Source organism: Oncorhynchus tshawytscha, linkage group LG22, assembly GCF_018296145.1.
Source record: "Oncorhynchus tshawytscha isolate Ot180627B linkage group LG22, Otsh_v2.0, whole genome shotgun sequence".
Taxonomy (NCBI): Eukaryota; Metazoa; Chordata; class Actinopteri; order Salmoniformes; family Salmonidae; genus Oncorhynchus; species Oncorhynchus tshawytscha.
In genome coordinates this window covers 18,017,326-18,038,398 of record NC_056450.1, presented here as the reverse complement: position 1 = coordinate 18,038,398, position 21,073 = coordinate 18,017,326, and the positions used below count along the sequence as shown (strand labels likewise).

Genomic DNA, 21,073 nt, shown 5'->3' with positions numbered 1-21,073 from the left:
GCGAGTCTGGAAAGAGAGTTTAGTCTAACCAGACACCTAGGTATTTGTAGTTGTCCACATATTCTAAGTCAGAACCGTCCAGAGTAGTGATGCTGGACAGGCGGGCAGGTGCAGGCTGTGATCGGTTGAAAAGCATGCATTTAGTTTTACTTGTATTTAAGAGTAGTTGGAGGCCATGGAATGAGAGCTGTATGGCATTGAAGCTCATCTGGAGGGTTCTTAACACATTGTCCAAAGAAGGGCCAGAAGTATACAGAATGGTGTCGTCTGCGTAGAGGTGGATCAGAGACTCACCAGCAGCAAGAGCGACATCATTGATGTATACAGAGGAGAGTCAGCCCAAGAATTGAACCCTGTGGCACCCCCATAGAGACTGCCAGAGGCCCGGACAACAGGCCCTCCGATTTGACACACTGAACTCTATGAGAGAAGTAGTTGGTGAACCAGGCGAGGCAATCATTTGAGAAACCAACTCTGTGTTGTTGTTTGTGTCGCACTGCTTTGCTTTATCTTTGCCAGGTCGCAGTTGTAAATGAGAACTTGATCTCAACTGGCCTACCTGGTTAAATAAAGGTGAAATAAATAAAAAAATAACATACATTTTTTTTTAAAAAGGTGGAATTGCAGGCAAATAAAAGATCTGCCATTCTACTTACGGTAGAAAAGATCAATTATGGCATAGATTGCTACAGCTACTTGTATGAAAGGCTAAGCAGTTACAACGAAGAGGTCAGGAAAAATACATTTCTGTTATAATAAAAAAAAACAATAATTGTTTATTAAAAAGAGGACTATTAATTACTACCTTTTTTTTCTCTTTACATTCAAAATACTGGTTATTTGTCCATCCCTTGGGAGCACATTGGAATATGTACACCCTTACCCAACACAACAGAATCAGCACTTAACATTTGTGTTTCAAAGTCACTGTTAAACTATAGGATGAAGTCTGCAAGGCAGAGTCCCTGAAAAGAGGTTGGGGGACAAGCTATGCTCTCCTGAGGCTGTCGTCATTGTAGTGTTCCTTTCTCGGTTTGGGGACAGACGGGTGGATGACTGGGGTACTGTTCATCAGTGCAGCTCACTGGATCTGAATCCCTGCTGGCTGTGTGTCCTCAGGCAAAATCCTCCAGGAGTTTCAAGACATTATCTGTGTATTCATTCCTCGGGAGGCCCATCCCACTCAGCTCCACAGGCTGCAGGTCAGGGTGGGGTGGGTTGTAGGAGCAGGGACAGTACAGCTCGTTCAGAGTCAACCAGAAGGCATCAGGATCCACTTCTATTAGGCGGAGGAAGACACTACACAGAATAGAGATAGCACATAGATCAATTCAACTGAATAAAATGACAATAGAAAGCTTACTCTAAAACATAAGGTCATAAATGATATGGGATAAATCACAATATACAGACATGATAAGGAGATGGTACCAGATAAAAACAGGATTTTAATTGTACTGCTAGATTTATTATTGCAATACAAATATACCTCAGACAGGCCTCTTGCAGTTTGGGTGGCTGTCTACAGCTGAGGTAGGGCAGGCAGGATTCCGTTACAGCATCCATATCTGAGTCCCCTGCAAATACAACTCAGATATACCACATATATACCAGAAGGAAAACCAAGGAAAAGAAAAATGGGAAAATAAAAAATAAAATGGAGATACTGTTGAGGAAAAAATAAAATACTGAAATGACTTGGGAATTTCACAGCAGCCTGCCGCCATCTCCGGATTTCACACATCCTCTCCCCACTCTCAGTACCTTTCATAACCATGGCAACTCCATCACTTTGTAGTAGTCCCCTCCCCATTTCCCCGATCCCAGACACGTATTCCCTAAGCTCCTAACTGGGCTGCCATTCAAACCTCATTTCAAAATAAGCTTTCTCGCTTCTTGCTAAAGCTTTTCTTATTTGGCAATTCAACCCAGACGCAATTCAACCCAGCCTGCTCGTTGTGTCAGAAAACATTGGTGCATATTTGAAAAGATAAATGGGATTATTTCAGAACTCATTTGATCCAGTATACCTATCCCCCTCTTTTCTGTGGAATCAAGAGGTGAACACTGAAAATAAATACTGAGAGAGAGGCCAGCCCAGGTGTTTCTCTATTAGGGTAAATAAACTTAAAGCGTATCACATTGGGAGAATTTCTCTATGGCCAAGAATTGCCTTTCTGGAGATGCCCCAGCGGTGAGGTGGAGCTGATGTTTACCAGTGTGTTCTACTATTTCTGCTGCAGCAGCCTCTGTCTCTCTGTGTCTCAACTTAAACCAACTCAGCTGTATTCATCTGGGGTTGATGTGAAGGGAGGTAGCGTCTTCACAGACCAAGGACAGAAAGACCATGAATCGGCTCAGCTAGGTGAGGTGTATCCCAACGGTGGGTGTCATGCTGGCCCTGCCTTGTGTGTCTCGATATCCCTTGACTTTGGCAGCAGCAATGTCTGTCTCCCTTGGGAGCTTGGTTGGGGAAATGTACATGAACATACACCATTCAATGCAGTCTATAGGATACACCCGTGTAATTCCAAAACAGTGCAATAGTGGCTCCTAGTGGCCAAAAACGTTACCGTTTTAACATTCCCTAAATAATTATGAAAATAAAGCCTACCTAGGTCCAGATGAAGGCAGAGAGCCCCCAGGCCCTGCAGCACAGCCAGCTGTAACTTGTAGGCCAGGGTGTGGCTGTAGACTGGGCCAGCCCTGGCACTCACTGGCGCCTGTTTGGACAGCCAGGCAGTCAGCTTGGGGATCACCTCTTTAGACACCCTCTTCCTCAGGAAATCTCTGCAGGTTTCCCCCAATGTGCACAGAACCTAGAGAAATACATCATTATAAATACCAACTGTTCTAGGTGAATCATATGTATACAGTCAGGTCCGTAAATATTTGGACATTGACCAAGTTATTATTATCTACCACAGCATATTGGAGTTGAAATTAAATAATGAATATGAGCTGAAAGTGCAGACTTTCAGCTTTAATTTGAGTATTCGGGTGAATGGTGTAGGAATTACAGCACTTTCTATATGTGGTCGCCCTCTTTTTAAGGGACCCAAAGTAACTGGACAATTGGCTTCTCAGCTGTTCCATGAGCAGGTCTGTGTTATTCCCTCATTAGTTAATTTACACTCGTGTCACTACAGACACCCTGGTTCAACTCCAGGCTTATTCACAACCGGCCGTGATTGGGAGTCCCATAGGGTGGCGCACAATTGGCCCAGCGTCGTCCGGGTTTGGCCGGTGTAGGCCGTCACTGTAAATAAGAATTTGTTCTGAACTGACTTGTCTGGTTTAAATAAAAAAAGGAAGCAGATAAAAGGTCTAGAGTTGATTTCAAGAGTGGCATTTGGAATCTGTTGCTGTTAACCCTCAATATGAAGTCCAAAGAGCTGTCACTGCCAGTGAAGCAAGCCATCATTAGGCTGACAAAACAAATCCATCAGAGATAGCAAAAACATTAGGTGTGGCCAAATCAACTATTTGGGACATTCTTAAAAAGAAAGAACGCACTGGTGAGCTCAGGAACACCAAATGTCCCGGAAGACCACGGAAAACAACTGTGGTGACAGAATAATTATTTCCCTGGTGAAGAAAAACCCCTTCACAACAGTTGGCCAGATCAAGGACACCCTCCAGGAGGCAGACCTATCTGTGTCAAAGTCAACAATCAAGAGAACACTTCACTAGAGTACATACAGAGGGTTTACCACAAGATGAAAACCATTGGTAAGCCTCAAAAACAGGAAGACCAGATTAGTTTGTCAACCAACATGTAAAAAAGCCTGTACAGTTCAGGAACAACGTCCTATGGACAGATGAGACAAAGATCGACTTGTACCAGAATGATGGAAAGAGAAGAGAATGGAAAAGGGAAGGAACTGCTCATGATCCGAAGCATAACACCTCATCTGGGGTGGCAGGGTAGCCTAGTGGTTAGAGCATTGGACTAGTAACCGGAAGGTTGCAAGTTCAAACCCCTGAGCTGACAAGGTACAAATATGTCGTTCTGCCCCTGAACAGGCAGTTAGCCCACTGTTCCTAGGCTGTCATTGAAAATAAGAATTTGTTCTTAACTGACTTGCCTAGTTAAATAAAGGTTAAAAAATCTGTGAAGCATGGTGACAAAGGCAGCAGGATCAATTCTGAAGTGTTTAGGCCTATATTATCTGCTCAAATTCAGCCAAATGCTTCAAAACTCATTGGACGGTACTTCGCAGTGCAGATGGACAATGACGCAATACTTTTTTAAGACGAAGAAGTGGAATGTTCTGCAATGGCCAAGTCAATCACCTGAAGCCAATTGAGCATGTATTTCACTTGCTGAAGGAAGGCAAAACACCCCAAGAACAAGCAGGAACTGAAGACAGTAAAGGCCTAACAGAGCATCACCAGGGAAGAAACCCAGCATCTGGTGATGTTTATGGGTTTAAGACTTCAGGCAGTCATTGACTGCAAAGGATTTGCAACCAAATATTAAAACTCACAATTTAATTTATGATTATGTTAGTTTGTCAAATTACTTTTGAGCCCCTAAAATTGGGGGGCTATGTATAAAAATGTCTGTAATTCCTTAACGGTTCATACAATAATTTTGACAAAACCTTAAATTAAAGATGAAAGTCTTCACTTAAAGCACATCTTGATTATTTCCTTTCAAATCCATTGTGGTGCTGGCGTACAGAGCCAAAATTATGCAAATTGTGTCACTTTTCAAATACTTATAGACCTGACTGACAAATTAATTCCCACGTGTACTTTTTCCTAATTATGTAATCAACTATTTATTATTGAAACAGGAAATGATTATTATTTAACTGAGTGAAGGTGAGAGCAGTAGTGAAATAGACACCCTGAAGGCTCGGAGGACAGCTAATGGGTCATCAGCAGTAAGTCTGAGCAGCAGGGCAGGCCAGCAGCGGTGGGCCATGGGCAGTAGCTCATTCTCCTTCTGACTTAGCACACACACACACAGTTCCAACACATCCAGGACCTGCAACAAACCAAATCAAAAACCTGGGTCAGGACTCACAGAATTGGAGATAGTGAGCACACGTGACAGCAACATGTGGCAGAGGCTTATATTTTATTGAACTCTCTGGTCTTTAGATTTCAAGCTAAGTATCTTTGAATTCAAAAGAATCTAGAGGACTACCTTGAGTCTGAGTCTCAGGCTGGGGTCTGAGAGCAGGTGAATGCAGCGGTCCATGACGTCTTTAGCTATGGTGATGTAGGCTGGAAGCTCAACTTTCACATCAGGACCATCCATATCCTCTTCACAGTCCATGCTTGGCGGGAGCTCTGAATTCAAATAAAAATAATAATACACGTTTGAATTCAGTGCTAGAAACCCAGCGACTCATATCACTGATGGGTTCTGATGTCTGTTGCACCGTTTTCAATTGACATTTTTGAAACATGACTAACTGTCACAGCAGCACACCACAAAAAAATCGTCCCGATGCCTAAAAAGCAGTGCAATGACTCAGACCCAGCTATGAGGAAAACAGCACGAGTCAAACTTATTCAGGTCTGACACGGCACAGTAGTGTTGAGAACCTTCACCAAGCACAGCGCTAATGTTGTGCATCATTAATGTGCGAACTTTGTTTTCAGGGGAATAGTGTTGCAGTCAGAGAGAGCCCTAACTAACCTGGGTGCTCTGTGCCCTCCTCCTCTGCCCCGATGCCCACTGCCAGCTCCTTCTGTTTGTGGTAGTCCAGGAGAAACTGGCGCACATTCAGCTGGTCCTGCTCACGCCACACCTTCTTGGTTCCCAAAGCGTCACTTGTTCCCGCAACACTAGAGGGGAACCACCTCGCTGTAGTGGAAAAGCAACATGATTAAGATTGTGTTACTTAGGCTGTGTTAGCTAAAGGTTGTCACTTTGTGTCCTGCGTTTCAATTTCCTCTGAGTTCTCCAATTCAAAAGCATGCCATGACATGGTGATAACAATGTTATAAACTAGGGAAAACATTTAAGTGGATGTGGAAACTTTACCTAGAGCCTTCATAAGTGAGTGCAGCACAGTGCAGAACAGAGGGGACGTCTCGTCGTAGCTCATGTCCAGAGCCAGCAGCACGTCCTGGACTATGTCCCCCACCAGAGGCAGCAGGCTGGGGTCGGAGTGACTGAACATGACGGTGAGGACCCTGGGGGCGTGGGGGTGGACACCCAGCCTCTGGAGGTTCAAAGACACGTCGTTCAGCAGGTAATCTGCATTCTCATTGATCAGATCCTTCAGGGAGGCGTATCCACAGGCCTGGCTGATGTCCCACATGGCATCCAGCGCTGCCTGGCTGATCAACAGGGTTTCATCCCCGGCCTTCTCCAGAACCGGGTACAGTGATGTCATCAGAATGAGACGGAAGTCCATCCCCAAGGCCTGGGCGAAGCAGCCTATCCCCTCCAATTGAATGCAGATCTGCCAGATGTTGCTGTTCAGCTCGTGGATAGTGGAGCTCTTGTGGACTGCTTGGACCAACTGGAGGGGATTCCCTTTCCCTTCAACCCCATTAGATATGGAGAAGAGACTAAACTGAGTTTGCTGCTCCTGTTCCCCTCTGTCTGACTCCTCACCAATAAGGTTTGGCAGGTGCCAGTGGCTCAGGCAGATGTACTCCTCTATGATGGATTCTACTACTGCTTTCAGGTCCTCCTGAGTGGGCACTCCCTGCCTCTCCTGGCCTCCTGCCACACCGATGCCTGCTGCTCCTGTGATCACCTCATTCAGCACCATTGCAGCTTGCTTCCTGTAGACCGACGACTCCTTGTACAGATCCATGAAGTGATCTACTAGGAGATAGACGTTCCCATAGTAACCTAACACCCTGCAGATCTCCTTGAGCAGGGAGAAGATTCTTCCGTCTGTGAAGTAGAGGAAGTGCTTCCTCTGAGCATGTGCCCCATGTGGCCCGGGCCCCGTCTCCACAGTTACGGCAGAGCTCCTCTCCTCCACGATGCGTACGTCCATCACGTCTAACTCCAACACCTGCATCAGGGCCTTGGACACCCGCTGGAGGTGGGCCGCCGAGTTGAGTACCACTATCACCTTGGGGCCCAGGATTTTGAGGTAGCCCAGGAACACGTTGAGGACAAACACCTTACGCTGGTCATCAGACGTTCTCATGAGGCGCGGCAGTGAGGTGGCCAGGGAGTGGAGGTTCTCTGACAGAACGTCAGTAAAGGCCTGGTTGTTACTATCTGAGCTCTGATGCCTCTCTGCCACCTCCCTCAGGGCAGCCTCACACCTCTCCCTCACAGTGGGCTCCTCATCGTTCACAGCCCCCACCAGAGCCTCCAGGAGGGGGCCCACACACTCACCCAGGGAGGAGTTACAGTTGGCCAGGAGGTGGTCTGAGAAGTTCACCATCTCAAGCCTCACTCTCCAGTGCTGATGAGCTGAGGTGCAGGAGATTATCTTTTTTAACAGTAAGGCCAGCCTCCCAGAGGTGTCTCGCACCCAGTCCTGAGTTCTCTGCACTACCAGCTCCCATACTCTCCCCAGTTCCCACAGCTGTCTCTCCCCAGTCCCTGTGTTCTGAAGCTGGTCGTCAGCCATCACCAATCCCACTGTCTTGAACCACACCTTAATGGCCCTAACTGTGACAGCGTGTCCATGTCTCATATCGCCAGTGATCACACGGCTCACAGCGATGGTGATCCCAGGTAAGAAAGAAGCCATGGTGCTGCCTAGGATACGCCTCTCCTTCTGATCCACCAACACATGGTCCATAGAACAGTCACACTGGAGGGTCAGGGCCTGCAGGCATTTCAGAGCAGCAGCCTGCACGGAGCGGGACTTCTCCTGCTCTCCCAGTGCCAGCAGCAGCGAGATAGCAGCCCCAAGGCCAGGCAGCATGATGGGCTCAAACAGCTTGAAGACCACGTCACCATAGGCTGCATGGAGCAGAGCATCCAGGCACCTCAGTACTGCAGCTCTCAGCTCCTCGGAGGTAGGTGCTGGCTTCCCTGGGTCCGTGGGGGAGCAGAGGCAGAGGCAGAGCTCTGAGAGAAGGTCCCTCAGCGTCTCCCAGCTCCGTACACAGGTGTTCTCCAGGACATATCCCATGGCCTCGGCCACAGCCTGGATCAAGCCATCCCGCTTGGGGCCAGGGATTTTGAGGATGAAGCGGAGAGGAAAAAGGACATAGTCCTGCAGCTGCTGCAGAGTTCCATGATTTACATGCCTCAGCTGTGTGCTCAGGGTTTCCACATTGCCCACCGTGGGCTCACGAGTCAGGAGCACACAGGCTGGACGGAGGTAAGCAAAAGCAAGCTTTGGGTCATCAATCTGATGGTCCATTCTTTGAAGACAGATGTCACTCACTGAAAGAGAGAATGATGATATTGGTCATTTGATCATAAACTGTTTTGGGATGCAGTTTAGCAGTAGGCATGCTCAATGCATTACAATTATTTTGACTATCAGAATAATAGCTTAGTGGTATATCTTTCAGTTACCTAAATGTTCATCTTATAGGCCTAACTTTGGTCGTTTGCTCGTCACCCCAAAACAGAACTTTGCCTGGCCATCCTTGCTAAAGGTAACGTTAACGTTTGATAGACAGAAAGCTAGCTATCTAATGGAATGCTTAAATGCCAAAGCAAGAGTAACCTAACAAAGTAAGCCTCAAATTAGCTTACCTTTGTTAGTAAATATTTTGTGACGGACATCTGAGACGAACTCCTTTCGAGATACAGCACTGAAACTGAATGAAGACTGTCCTAGCTGGCTGTCACACCAGCGTCACTTTTCCCTGTAGCTACGTCATTATCCTGCGTCGCATAGCTGTGTTTACCATGCTTGTTTGCTAGCTTGCTTGCTTTGGTGCAGTTAATACTTGTAAATGAATTATATTTAAACATATTTTGGGGTCAAAGTTCACTTCGCTGCACTTCAATTTTTTGACCTGCAAAACTGGCTAAAGGAAACGGTACGATTGTATCTTTGTCGTTTCCCCCCCCTAGCATAGCATGATGATACTTGACCGACAGCGGTTGATTTAGCGAGCTAATTTGCATGTAATTGTATTTCGTTTAATATAGCTACACGTGACAATAATTTGATAATATTTCAAGTAATGATCTAATTTCACCAGTTACTCTGCAACGTTTTTCGAACAGATTTTGTACCGTGTGACTGTGTCGGGTGAAAGGTCAAGCGGCCATCTTTGAAGAGATCCAGAGACTTTTAGAAAGACAGCTGGCTAACGGAGTGACGGTATAGCGACATATATGTGTATTGAAACGCACATTTACTAGACTGTGAATGGATGTATTGGTAATGAACTTGCAACTAGTATCCCAGAGTAGCTAGAGAGAAAACAAAGCCAGTGAATAGGTTAGCTAACTCGCTAGGCTAACGCTATCTAGCTAGGACTTTCTAGATGGCAATTTGTAAATAGATACTATAACGTTAACTAGATTGCGAACTCATCAATGTAAAGGCGATTGCATAATTAATTGAACACGTTTTTGTAGGTAGTTAAATTAAGGAAGACTCGAGAAGCATGGACAAACAGACGTTTGGGTAGCAAACGTTAGGGGGTTTCATGCATAACATTAGCAGGTTGCATGGCTAACTGTCTGGAACTTTTGTTTTTGATGACATTGCTAGTTTCCTTAGTTAACGTCCAAGAAACAGTTGTGGGGTGAGGCATATCAAAGAAAGACCTCTCTGGGCACATCATGTCATCATTTTCTGAGTCTGCGTTGGAGAAGAAGCTTTCAGAGCTCAGCAACTCTCAGCAGAGCGTTCAGACGCTGTCTCTGTGGATCATTCATCATCGCAAACACTCATCGCTCATCGTCAAAGTATGGCACAGAGAACTGAAGAAAGGTGAGAGAACTTATGAACATTGCCACCTCGACAATATTGTCTACCACAGCTAGTTGCACACTGAAACGTTAATGTCACTTGAAGTATGCCAAACACTGTTATTTACCTTGTCTACTTTCTGTATTTGTCTTGTCTACTTTCTGTATTTGTCTTTCAGCAAAAAGCAGCAGGAAGTTGACTTTCCTTTATCTTGCCAATGATGTGATTCAAAACAGCAAGAAGAAAGGTCCAGAGTTCGCCAAAGACTTTGAGACAGTCCTTGTTGATGCTTGCTCTCATGTTGCAAGGTATGTGGTCTGGGATGATACAGTTTCAGAGCTAAACTTTTCTCTCGCACTGAAATGTTCCTTTAAGAGACTTGTGCTGCAGGCCTATGTTTTAGTATACCGTGTTTGCATTGGAGGGTTGGCCTAGCTACATCAGTAAGACATTAAACTGCTTCTAAACATTGGTAAGTGGAGTACACTGCTACTGCAGTATAACAAGACAAGAACCAAGAGTATCAAATAAGTTATTGAGTTGCTTGGCTAGGAAGAGTTGAATTTCATGATAAATCTCTCTTTTTCTTTCTCTCCCTCAGAGAGGCTGATGATGGCTGTAGAAGGCCCATGGACAGGCTGCTCACTATCTGGCAGGAGCGCAGCCTCTACAAGGTAGAGTTCATCCAGCAGCTGAAGCTCGCCATCGAAGACTCTAACAGCCCCCAACACCAACCCACAGGTACGGTCAGTTAGGTTATCACTGATGTAGCAGTACAGCTTTACTAGATGACTGACTGGTGACAGCATGTTTCGTGTGTGTGTGTGTGTGTGTGTGTGTGTGTTTGGATGTCAGAATTCCCATGCAACATCAACTTCCAATTGGTTGTTTTTGTATACATCTGTGGTATTTTTTATACAGAAGAGAAGAAGGCCCCTAAACGGACCTATCAGAAAATCCAGGAGCTGGAAGAAGAGGAAGAAGATGACGACTACAGGGGCCACATGTCCCCACAGGATTCAGACATCTCAGGGCCACAGCTGGTAGACAGAACTAACACAACTCCATATGTCTTTAGCCCATCCACCAGTACTTTGCTTATTACACTGCAATGTGACAGCTTTTCACACTAGTTGTAATTATCTCCCGACTCTCCACTAGGTGTCAGTGATCCATAGATGTCCAATGGACTCATGATTTGGAAAATTCTCGTTTTTGTACTTCGGTTGTGAATTGTGTTTTAGAAACATTCTCCATATTGGAGATTGATACCCAGAGCTTTGGTATTCACACACCCTTCACTTCTTCCCCCATCCTCCCCTCAGACGGAGGAGCTGGTCAAAGCCCTGCAGGACCTGGAGAATGCGGCCTCGGGTGATGCTGCTGTGCGCCAGAAGATTGCCTCTCTGCCACAGGAGGTGCAGGATGTGTCCCTGCTAGAGAAGATCACTGGTAAGTCCTGAGGGAGTCTTCGTGGTATCTGGAGCACAGGTGAACTTTTGTCCCCGCCCATCTCCAAACTCAATGTGTATTGTAGGCGAAGGGATTATTTTTTCAAACTTAAATTTGGTGAATTAAATAGTTTTCGATATTGTGCTTAAGGCAACATTCCACCCTGTTTGACTTGACTCACCCTGACCCTATAGATAAGGAGGCAGCTGATAAACTGTCCAAGACGGTGGATGAGGCCTGTCTACTGCTGGCTGAGTATAACGGACGTCTGGCTGCTGAGCTGGAGGACAGGAGGCAGCTGGCGCGCATGCTGACAGAGTATATCGGTAGCCAGAAGGAAGCCCTCACCGAGAGGGAGAAGAAACTGGAGGCATGTCTAAACCATCTAAATCACTGGGTTACTTGTCTCTTGTTACAAACAAGTAATTAGAATGTGGAAATATTTATGTTCCCATTATAAAATTACAGCAGCTATGTCATTTACTTGGCTTGTTTAGAAGAAGTACTCAGTGAACCCATCTGAACTGTGTACCGTTTGACATCAGTAGCGTTCTTTGTATTGCAGGAGTACAAACAGAAGCTGGCACGGGTCACACAGGTGCGCAAGGACCTCAAGTCCCACATCCAGAGCCTGCCTGACCTCTCTCTGCTGCCCAATGTGACGGGAGGTCTGGCTCCTCTACCCTCTGCTGGAGACCTGTTCTCCACCGACTGAGCTCCCTGCCATACCCTGCCTCTTGCCAGGGCACACACTGTTGCACCTGCTCTCTTGCTACTGAACCCTAGGGAGAGGCTCAGAGGGACAGTGGGAGCTTGGGGACATCCCTGGTGGGGGAGACAATGGCTGTTGACGATTCTGTTCCACCAGCTTGGACAAATTTCTCCTGTTTGTTTTTATTGTGAATGCCAGTCGAACGCCAGCTAACTGATTCTGCGTTGGAAAGAAGAGAAGTGTTGGTCATCAGCCAATCCTCATTTTTCTGCATTGTTTATGTGCTCGTATGGTGGGATGGTGGCTCACACACCCACTAGATCTTTATGAAGAGATGCATCTCATTTATTTTAATGGCTTTAAAGTTGGTTGATTTTTGTAATGTTGGGGAGGGGGGTGTTTTTCTATGTAGGTTATATTTTGGTTGTGACATTATTTCATCTTCCATTATTCCAGCTCAACACTTTTCAGGTCTGTCATCAAACATGTTTTGCATTGTCATGCATACCAATCATCAGTCAATACCGTTACAACCATGTGGTAGTTTTTCTCAATCCAATGTGAAATATTTTAGCCCTCAGACATGTGGTTGATAGAAGTTATGAGAGCAAACGTGGGGCAGATGGAGACACTGACTTACAGTCACTTAGAAACACGTGTCCATAAAATGGTCTTTGATGAGTTCTGCTCTTTCCCAGATGATTGCATCACTTGGTATAAATGTCAAACTAACTAGCAGACTGATGCTTTTCAGGGCTATGCTTTTCCACCAATTATTCAGACTTGACAGAGTAGCAGAATCTGAACTGGCTCATGGTTCATTCTGTCACCACTGCAGTCCTTCCTTCCTCAGGAGTCAATCGTTAACTCAGTTTTACGATGGTTGACAATCTGATTTCTGCAATCTCTTTAGTTTGGATTATGGATCCTGGGAGATAAGTGCTTGTCAATGTTACAGAATGCAGTAGGAGTAATAGGAGGGCATCTGCCCCAAGAAATGATGTTTTGCAGATGATGTACTAAAGCGGTAGTTTTTCAGTAAAAAAAAAAACAAATCCATGGATACAAATAAAATTGAACAATTGGGGAAAAAAAGCTGTCCAGACTGGTTTATACTCTGACTAATGTGACATTGATACATTGAGTCTGTTTATATTTTTAGGTGGACATTTTGAATCTATCGACTTCAACCAGCGTCTTCCGACAGGTGGCTTTACTTCTACACAACACTTGTCTCTGATTCAGTGCAAACAGATTTGTTGCGCTATCTGATTTAGAACAATGGACTTTCACAGCATTTACAAATGTAAAAAGGTCATTCACATTTCTGTGAAACAAATCAAATATTTGTATTTCTTGAATAATTAGAAATGCTCATCTAAGTGCTACAGCATGCAAATGTACAGATGTCATCAAATACTGCAAGGCAGTGCAATTGAAATGTGGCAAATCTTTTCTTAAAAAAATAATAATAATAATGGCATTAGTGTCGTTTGCCATTAAATGATTCATTCCTTTATCTCAATGTTCAAGTATCCCTTGATGTTGCTCAGCTTGTCACTGTCAAAATCTACCGTTAGGGTCCTGGACCCGGTGCTAGTAGGTGTGAATTCCACTGTGTACTTGGCCTCTTGTTTTGGACCCACAGTTCCAACACTGCAGGGAGAATAGAGAGAACAGGAAGGTCATGAGAGGGAAGGATACAGTGACGTGGGCAGAGAGCATAGTTTACTGGTGGGCTATATGAGAGGACCTCTAGTATTTTCCAATGTGAGAAGGATATGTGGCCTTGAAGTGAGTTTACAATCATGCCTACTACAACTGTACTTCCATATTTGGAGATTATTTGCTGACTAGTGGCTAAAAAAGCTATCAAGCTAATATTGAACAGATCCAGTGTTCCAGCACTGTTTGTATACTTCTGTATGAGGAGTTTTCCATCTGTGAGGCTGGCTCCAATCACACTGAAGAAGCAGTTCTGCAGGGGTTCTGGTAGAGGGTTCTGTAGTGAGATTTGTGCAGACAGCTTCTGGTTCACTCTGGGTTCTCCCAGGAGCTGCAGGAGAACATGTTAGACATGCTGATTATACCCTCTCCGAATACCTACACTACCGTTCAAAAGTTTGGGGTCACTTAGAAATGTCCGTGTTTATGAAAGAAAAGCTAATTTTTTGTCCATTAAAATAACATAAAATTGATCAGAAATACAGTGTAGACATTGTTAATGTTGTAAATGACTATTGTAGCTGGAAACGGCTGATTTTTAATGGAATATCTAGATGCTGGCCTTCTAGGCATAGTTCCTCTGTCCGTGTTTTTTTGCCCATCTTAATCTTTTCTTTTTATTGGCCAGTCTGAGATGTGGCTTTTTCTTTGCAACTCAGCCTAGAAGGCCAGCATCCCGGAGTCGCCTCTTCACTGTTAACGTTGAGGGTACTATTTAATGAAGCTGCCAGTTGAGGACTTGTGAGGCGTCTGCTTCTCAAACTAGACACTCTAATGTAATTGTCCTCTTGCTCAGTTCTGCACCGGGGCCTCCCACTCCAGTGTGTGCTGTTCTGTGAAGGGAGTAGTACACAGCGTTGTACGAGATCTTCAGTTTCTTGGCAATTTCTCGCATGGAATAGCCTTCATTTCTCAGAACAAGAATAGACTGATGAGTTTCCAAAGAAAGTTCTTTGATCCTGAGCATTTTGAGCCTGTAATCGAACCCACAAATGCTGATGCTTCAGATGCTCAACTACTCTAATGGCCAGTTTTATTGCTTCTTTAATCAGAACAACAGTTTTCAGCTGTGCTAACATAATTGCGAAAGGGTTTTCTAATGATCAATTAGCCTTTTAAAATGATTAACATAGATTAGCTAACACAACGTGCCATTGGAACACAGGAGTGATGGTTGCTGATAATGGGCCTCTACACCTATGTAGATATTTTATAAAAAATCAGCCGTTTCCAGCTACAATAGTCATTTACAACATTAACAATGTCTACACTGTATTTCTGATCAATTTGATGTTATTTTAATGGACACTTTTTTTTGCTTTTCTTTCAAAAAGAAGGACATTTCAAAGTGACCCCAAACTTTTGAACGGTAGTGTAAATATTACACTAAAAGTAATCAACTTTATCTGAGGAAAGGAAACATTTTGAATGATTTGATTTAACATCCTAATTTCTACAAAGAATTGGTAAAGAAAATAACCAATACCTTAATGGCTATATCTGGGTTCTCCAGCACAATGGTCCTCTTTGCCTTGTGGAATTCCCTGGGACTTGATTCGATGACAATGAGAACCAATTGAATCAGCCTATCTGACGTTATGGTGTCACCATAGTCAACATACTCCAGTCTTAGGGGAAGGCGCTTCTCTACAGATCAGAAGACAGCAGGGTCAGGAAAACATATACATTCCATGTTTCTGGCTAATACTGTAGATGACACGAAGTAAAACGAATGAACCCTGACCTTTTCCAGTGGGAACCTCCATGGTTAAGTCTTCAATAAATCCACAATTGGCACCTGGTTTGCCATCATAGGACACAATTCGGGCATAAAACATAACACGACACGTCTTGTCAGCCTCTGTGTTGTTTGTGACGACTGCAAACACATCAAAATCTGCCCCAATGTCCATGTCAGGGGACACCTTGATCTTCACCTTCAGGCCTGGTTCCTCTCCTTTCTGCTGGAGCTCATGGTGATGCTTGGCTCTCTCAAAGACCTCTCTCTCCTGCAAAGAACCTGAAAGCCACCAGAAGTTATAACGCAGCTCTAGCCCAGATTTACAAAGACTAGTCTGATTTTATGTGTCCTGCAGACATGTGACCTACCTTCAGGGTGCTTGTATAGGTGTGTGATGTCGTGCCTCTCGTCACTGCCCACAGCCTTGGTGCTAATAAAGTGCCCCACATCTATGGACGATCCCCCCATCTTTACCATCCTACCATTGGTCAGCTTCACATACTCGACCACGTCAGCGTTGACCTCAGCAAACACAAAAGGGGCGTCGTACTTCAGATTTAGTTCCCCCTCTTTAATGGCTTTCAGAGGGACAGGGCCACAGCAGAACACTCCTGTCAGATAGAATAACCAAGGACATGGAGTGGGTTGTTGTACTGCAATTGTTGTGAGAGTGTACATGCCAGACAAAGTAACACATCATAAAACGTTTCCCTTTCAACAATTGTCTCTGGATATCTCTGAAGATAGGCCTACATCAGACTACCATGCATCTTAACTGGTTGCACCTTGCATTAAATGAGTTGAGGTAGATAGTGTGACAAGTGACCTAGATACTCCCAGCTGAGTGGATTAATATCTAGTAACAGGCATATCACACAGATATTATTGCATTCTAAGACACCTAAGAGGCCTGTGTCTAGAGTGTGAGTTAATTCATTACTTGCTTTGGCCATGATAATAGTGCCAGCTTAATCTATGAAGCATTTTCATGCACACAGTGGTGTCTGACTTGAAATATAACTTTTGTGCGTTAACATTTGCAGGGTCACCTTCACTCTTTTCTTGTGGTGTGGGGTCACTTGCTTGCCAGCCATCATAGCCTGCATCAAGATCAGGACGAGCCATCCAATTATCCACCCACACGTGGAAGTTCCTGAAACAAAGTGTATAATACGGGTACATTGTAACATTGTTTCACAATCATGTAGAGCATTTTTGTTTCAGCAGCACTTAGAGAGTTTTATTCTCACCATACGGAATCATCAGATATATCATTCCCATCCTCATCATACAGGAACTCAATCAGTAGGTTGCTGTTCGTGTCATGAGCGGATCCAAAGTTAGTAACCACTCGACACGGGATACCCAGAGCACGAGAAACTTGTGGACAGAAGAAGTCACACATCAGCACCTTCCTATCACTTGGCACATAAAGAAAGGCACTGAAGGTATTACAAGTAGCTGCAGATTACAGTCCTGACAGTTTCCATTGAAGCTATGCACTATAAATAATCTTGTTAAAGGGCTTGCCTCATGACCAGACAAAATATGTATTCTAGTACTTGCAGCTTCAAGCCAAATATATACATTCACTATTTTATGTACAGTACCAGTCAAAAGTTTGGACACACCTACTCATTCAAGGGTTTTTATTTATTTTTGCTATTTTCTACACTGTAGAATAATAGTGAAGGCATCAAAACTATGAAATAACACATATGGAATTATGTAGTAACCAAAAAAGTGTGAAACAAATCAAAATATATTTTAGATTCTTCAAAGTAGCTACCTTTTACCTTGATGACAGCTTTGCACACTCTGAACAAAGTTATTTGGCTTTTACCTGTGCATGCTACTGCAGCAAACACCCAACACTGGCCATAGCGAACCCTCTGGCAGCAGTTATCAGCCCACTGATGTAGTATGGCAACACTGTCTGTCCAGTGAGAGGGTCTTACGCCATCATCATAGTCACCTGACCAGTTCCCCACTAGCACACCTTTGTCATCATTACTGTTGATCTGACACACAAGGATAAAATCATTACTTTCTTATATTGATGTATTGCAGTCAATAGTGCCTGATGTTTAGTCTGAGCACAGCCACATCCTGGTACTTCAGTGCTCACACTTACCATGGCACTGATCACCCTAGTCACATAAACTGGGTTTCTCCTTCCAGAACAGTCTGCATCGGCATCTGACGAGTATTTAGGATTCTCATCCAGGAGTTTCAGACAGATGTCCAGCATCCCAGGCTCAAACTACAGAGGGAGAACCGGAAGACAGGGATAAATATACATTCATCCTGGCTTGTCATACTGTACATAGTTCAACTAATTCAAATTCCAATTATGCATGCTACATGTGCATTATATAATGTATTATTCTGTGGAAGCACCACAACATACCTGGCCAAATGTCCATGGGGAGGCTTTGATTCGTTTTGTTGTGCCTTTGTAGATGAGACCAGCCTGGGATAACACATACTCCTGCCTATCTCTCTCTTCCTCCATGTATACTGCATCCTCTGTAGCCAAGAAAAATAGACAAGCAGATTACAGACGAGATCTATTACAGAGCTCCCTGGTCTAATGACAGTGCAACGAAACACTCTGACTTACTGGCACACCAGGGATTGAACAGCAGTACAAACTCCCCCAGTTTGACCTTCTGGCCCTGGTCCAAGGTCAAGGAGTACAGTCCAATGGGGACATCAGGAGGGGAGGACACAGACAGAGAGACTACATTCCCAGGGGGACTATTAGTGGACACACTCCAGGCTGTCTTTAATGCAGAGTCAGTCAGACTGAAGGTAGACTTGGTGCCTGATTGCTCTTTAGGTAACGGCCCTGTTGAAAGACATCAATTAGAATTATGCCTTTAGGACAAGTCACCTGTAGACACTGAGGAAAAGAGAAACCGAAGAGATGATTCGCCTCGATGCCGTAGACATTCAGTAGGGTCTGAAATTATTGATACTTGCGTCATTCCACCTCAAAAAGCACAAGAAAAATAATTTTGACAGATAGTTGGAGAATCCTTGCTTGAAAATTCAGTATTTTGTCAGCAAAACTGTATGTATGTGAATTTACATTAATGTATATGAATTTACATTTACAGTGGGGTCCAACATTTTTGACACCCTTCTTAAAGATGAGCAAAAATGATATAATAAATCATACAAATACTGAGCTGTATTGTATGCTAAAATAAATTGGGAAATTTAATGATTTTATACTAAGACTGCTGAGAGAATTGCTGAAAGAGATTTTGTTTAACATTATATAGATTTTTCTCAAAAAGGTAGGTGTAAAAATGATTGACACCCTAGTTTTCAATCCCTTTCAATACCTCACCTTGCGGGGATAACGACACTGAGCCTGTTTCTAAATTGTTTTATGAGTTGGAGAACACATTGGGAAGGTTTGAGGACTTCAACTGAATCCTTTAGGACTTTATTACAGAATCTTTCCAGATCCTTGATATCCTTCGTCTGTACTTATGGACGGCCCTCTTCAATTCAAACCAAAGGTGTTCAATAGGTTTCAAGTCCGGAGACTGAGATGGCCATTGCTAATTGTAATATGAATCCTATAAATTAAAATGGCCAACTTGAAATATTTGAAGGATTTATTATATCATTTTTGCTCATCTTTATCAAGGGTGTCAATAATTTCAGACCCCACTCTAAATGTACATTCATAGACATACAGCTTTGCTGCCAAAATACTGAATGTTCCAATCCTAATGAGGTCTTTGTATCGTGTCCACAGTACTGTACCTATCTCTACTATGAGCCTGAAGGTGCTGACGCCTGCTTCGAACTGACTCCCAGATCTGAGGTGCAAAGTGATGGTGAAGGGCAGGCCCCTTCTAACTATCAGCCGGTCAATCCCATTCTGGTCAGTGTGGTGAGTAGTATTGTTGATCCTACTCTCCAAATCACATCGTTCTATATCCAAGGCTGTGAAATAAGTCAATTAAAAACACATTTCAATCTCATCAAGGCCATTTTCCTCAGTAATAATGTATAGTATAACAGGTAAAAATGTGGATTACTAACAAGCAGTGATTTGTATTCCTTTCAAACTCTTATATTACTTATTAATCTATGTTAATCAGCAACAGGTTACCAAATGTCAAGCTTATTTTCTGCTGATGGTATTTCTTAGCCAAAATATGTAATTTCAATTGTTTAACAACCTGTCCACCAACCTGTCAAACTTGGAGAGCTTCCATGAGTAAAACACAGACAAAGACTTTGAAGAACCACCGTACATTTTGATTTATCTATACAAGATAGATACACACTAAAGAAACGTTGTTATTTTACCTTGATCCATTACTTTAGATAATGCTGGGTGTTCCTGGTTGGGCCGTTAGAACGCATGCTTTATGATGTCCTGGCTGTAATGTCAGCCCAGGGATATTTGTAGCATGTGTAATATGACCAGAGTTGTCTGTCAGGCCACATCCCCCTTGAAGCTGTTTTAGTCACGTTGTTCCTTCCCCAAAATTATTAAATGTGGCTTGCATTACATAAAGATGGAATTGTGAACTGTAGGTTTGTAAATTCAGTCTATGGTATAGCTTGCTATACGTAACAATGACTCACACAGACCTGACACTTGCATGGAGTTCTATAAATACTTTACAACAGTGTTCTACTAATCTTCAGATAAAATAACAACAAACACATTTTTACATAAACCTTTTATGTCATTATTGTTCTTTGTAACATATATTAATATCATAGACAGAGGTTATAATTAAATGACAACCCACATTTAAAAAAATAATATCTCAATGCCTCATTTTTATACTCATGTTCTGTGCACTGACATTGCAGTGAACCCATGTTTGACTTTTCAGGACAGTGTAGGGGAGCTGGTAGAGGAGCGTTCAGTTCAGCAGGGTAGCCTACACCACTGGTTCCCAACTCTGGTCCTGGAATACCAACAACAGCACACATTTGTGTTGTAGCCCCGGACAAACATACAGTAACTGATTCAACTCATTGAGGGCCTGATGATAGGTTGACAAGCTAAATCAGGTGTGCTACAATAAAAATGTCTGCTGTTCGAGGTACTGGAGGACCGGAGTTGGGAACCACTTGCCTACACAACAGTGTTGTTAATTATCTGATACAGACAGTTTAACCGATAGCTGACCAAAAGGACTATGCTCGGTCAGTCAGGTCACAAGGTTTAGTCATGACCTATAACCTTTTGAGATGGCAAGTTTCATTTTCCAGTGAAGGAAGTTGTTCCCATTTCTTCTAATTGCACAACATAAGGGTGGGCTGCAGTTCAAACTAGCTGCTGGAGAAATACAGGCAAAAGTCCTCAGTTGTCTACAAAAAATGGCATTGATCCTACAATAAATAGCTTTGCAGTGAGAATCATTGCATTGAGCAGGATATAAAAAACATTTTTTTTTAAAAGAAAAAGGGAAATGTGGACAATGAACAAAAGTAACATTGGTAACAGTGGATTCATAGAATGTCACACCATATTGACATTTAAAAAAGAAGCAAAGTAGCTCATTCATTTTTCTAATAAAAGAAAAGAAAGAAGTCAATAATGTACATATTTTATAATGACAGTAATTGTAAAAT

At 43.5% G+C, this 21,073-nt stretch overlaps 3 protein-coding genes across 3 annotated transcripts; 1 reads left to right on the top strand and 2 right to left on the bottom strand.

Annotated features, from left to right (window-relative positions):
• Nucleotides 1-996: 996 nt before the first annotated feature.
• tti1 (TELO2 interacting protein 1) lies at nucleotides 997-8,739 on the bottom strand. Its single transcript, XM_024384467.2, has 8 exons — nucleotides 8,651-8,739; nucleotides 6,005-8,332; nucleotides 5,657-5,824; nucleotides 5,159-5,304; nucleotides 4,856-4,996; nucleotides 2,615-2,819; nucleotides 1,490-1,577; nucleotides 997-1,299 (listed from the first exon to the last, which is right to left on the bottom strand). Exons 2-8 carry the CDS (start codon nucleotides 8,307-8,309, stop codon nucleotides 1,116-1,118), a joined length of 3,237 nt encoding a protein of 1,078 aa, XP_024240235.1. The 5' UTR covers nucleotides 8,310-8,332; nucleotides 8,651-8,739; the 3' UTR covers nucleotides 997-1,115.
• A 955-nt stretch (nucleotides 8,740-9,694) lies between these two features.
• LOC112221979 (regulation of nuclear pre-mRNA domain-containing protein 1B) lies at nucleotides 9,695-13,043 on the top strand. The gene is made up of 7 exons (XM_024384469.2): nucleotides 9,695-9,845; nucleotides 10,003-10,132; nucleotides 10,426-10,565; nucleotides 10,746-10,867; nucleotides 11,150-11,276; nucleotides 11,471-11,646; nucleotides 11,842-13,043. The coding sequence occupies exons 1-7, from the start codon at nucleotides 9,695-9,697 to the stop codon at nucleotides 11,989-11,991; spliced, it is 996 nt and encodes a 331-aa protein (XP_024240237.1). The 3' UTR covers nucleotides 11,992-13,043.
• Nucleotides 13,044-13,318: 275 nt separating this feature from the next.
• On the bottom strand, nucleotides 13,319-20,112 carry tgm2a (transglutaminase 2, C polypeptide A). The gene is made up of 13 exons (XM_024384468.2): nucleotides 19,790-20,112; nucleotides 19,238-19,420; nucleotides 18,078-18,305; nucleotides 17,865-17,983; nucleotides 17,589-17,717; nucleotides 17,298-17,475; nucleotides 16,705-16,834; nucleotides 16,504-16,607; nucleotides 15,823-16,065; nucleotides 15,458-15,733; nucleotides 15,200-15,360; nucleotides 13,908-14,044; nucleotides 13,319-13,644 (listed from the first exon to the last, which is right to left on the bottom strand). Exons 1-13 carry the CDS (start codon nucleotides 19,797-19,799, stop codon nucleotides 13,497-13,499), a joined length of 2,046 nt encoding a protein of 681 aa, XP_024240236.1. The 5' UTR covers nucleotides 19,800-20,112; the 3' UTR covers nucleotides 13,319-13,496.
• Nucleotides 20,113-21,073: the final 961 nt, after the last annotated feature.

Coding starts and splice junctions, on each gene's coding strand:
- tti1 (XM_024384467.2), bottom strand. CDS start 8,309: ATGGACCATCAGATTGATGACCCAAAGCTTGCTTTTGCTTACCTCCGT. Junction 4,997..5,158: donor GCCTGAGACTCAGACTCAAG/GTAGTCCTCTAG, acceptor GGTTTGTTGCAG/GTCCTGGATGTGTTGGAACT. Junction 2,820..4,855: donor CTGTCCTCCGAGCCTTCAGG/GTGTCTATTTCA, acceptor GTATTTCTCTAG/GTTCTGTGCACATTGGGGGA.
- LOC112221979 (XM_024384469.2), top strand. CDS start 9,695: ATGTCATCATTTTCTGAGTCTGCGTTGGAGAAGAAGCTTTCAGAGCTC. Junction 10,868..11,149: donor ACATCTCAGGGCCACAGCTG/GTAGACAGAACT, acceptor TCCTCCCCTCAG/ACGGAGGAGCTGGTCAAAGC. Junction 11,277..11,470: donor CCTGCTAGAGAAGATCACTG/GTAAGTCCTGAG, acceptor CTGACCCTATAG/ATAAGGAGGCAGCTGATAAA.
- tgm2a (XM_024384468.2), bottom strand. Junction 16,608..16,704: donor ATATCTGATGATTCCGTATG/GTGAGAATAAAA, acceptor ACTTTGTTTCAG/GAACTTCCACGTGTGGGTGG. Junction 13,645..13,907: donor GGAAAACTCCTCATACAGAA/GTATACAAACAG, acceptor TTCTCCCTGCAG/TGTTGGAACTGTGGGTCCAA.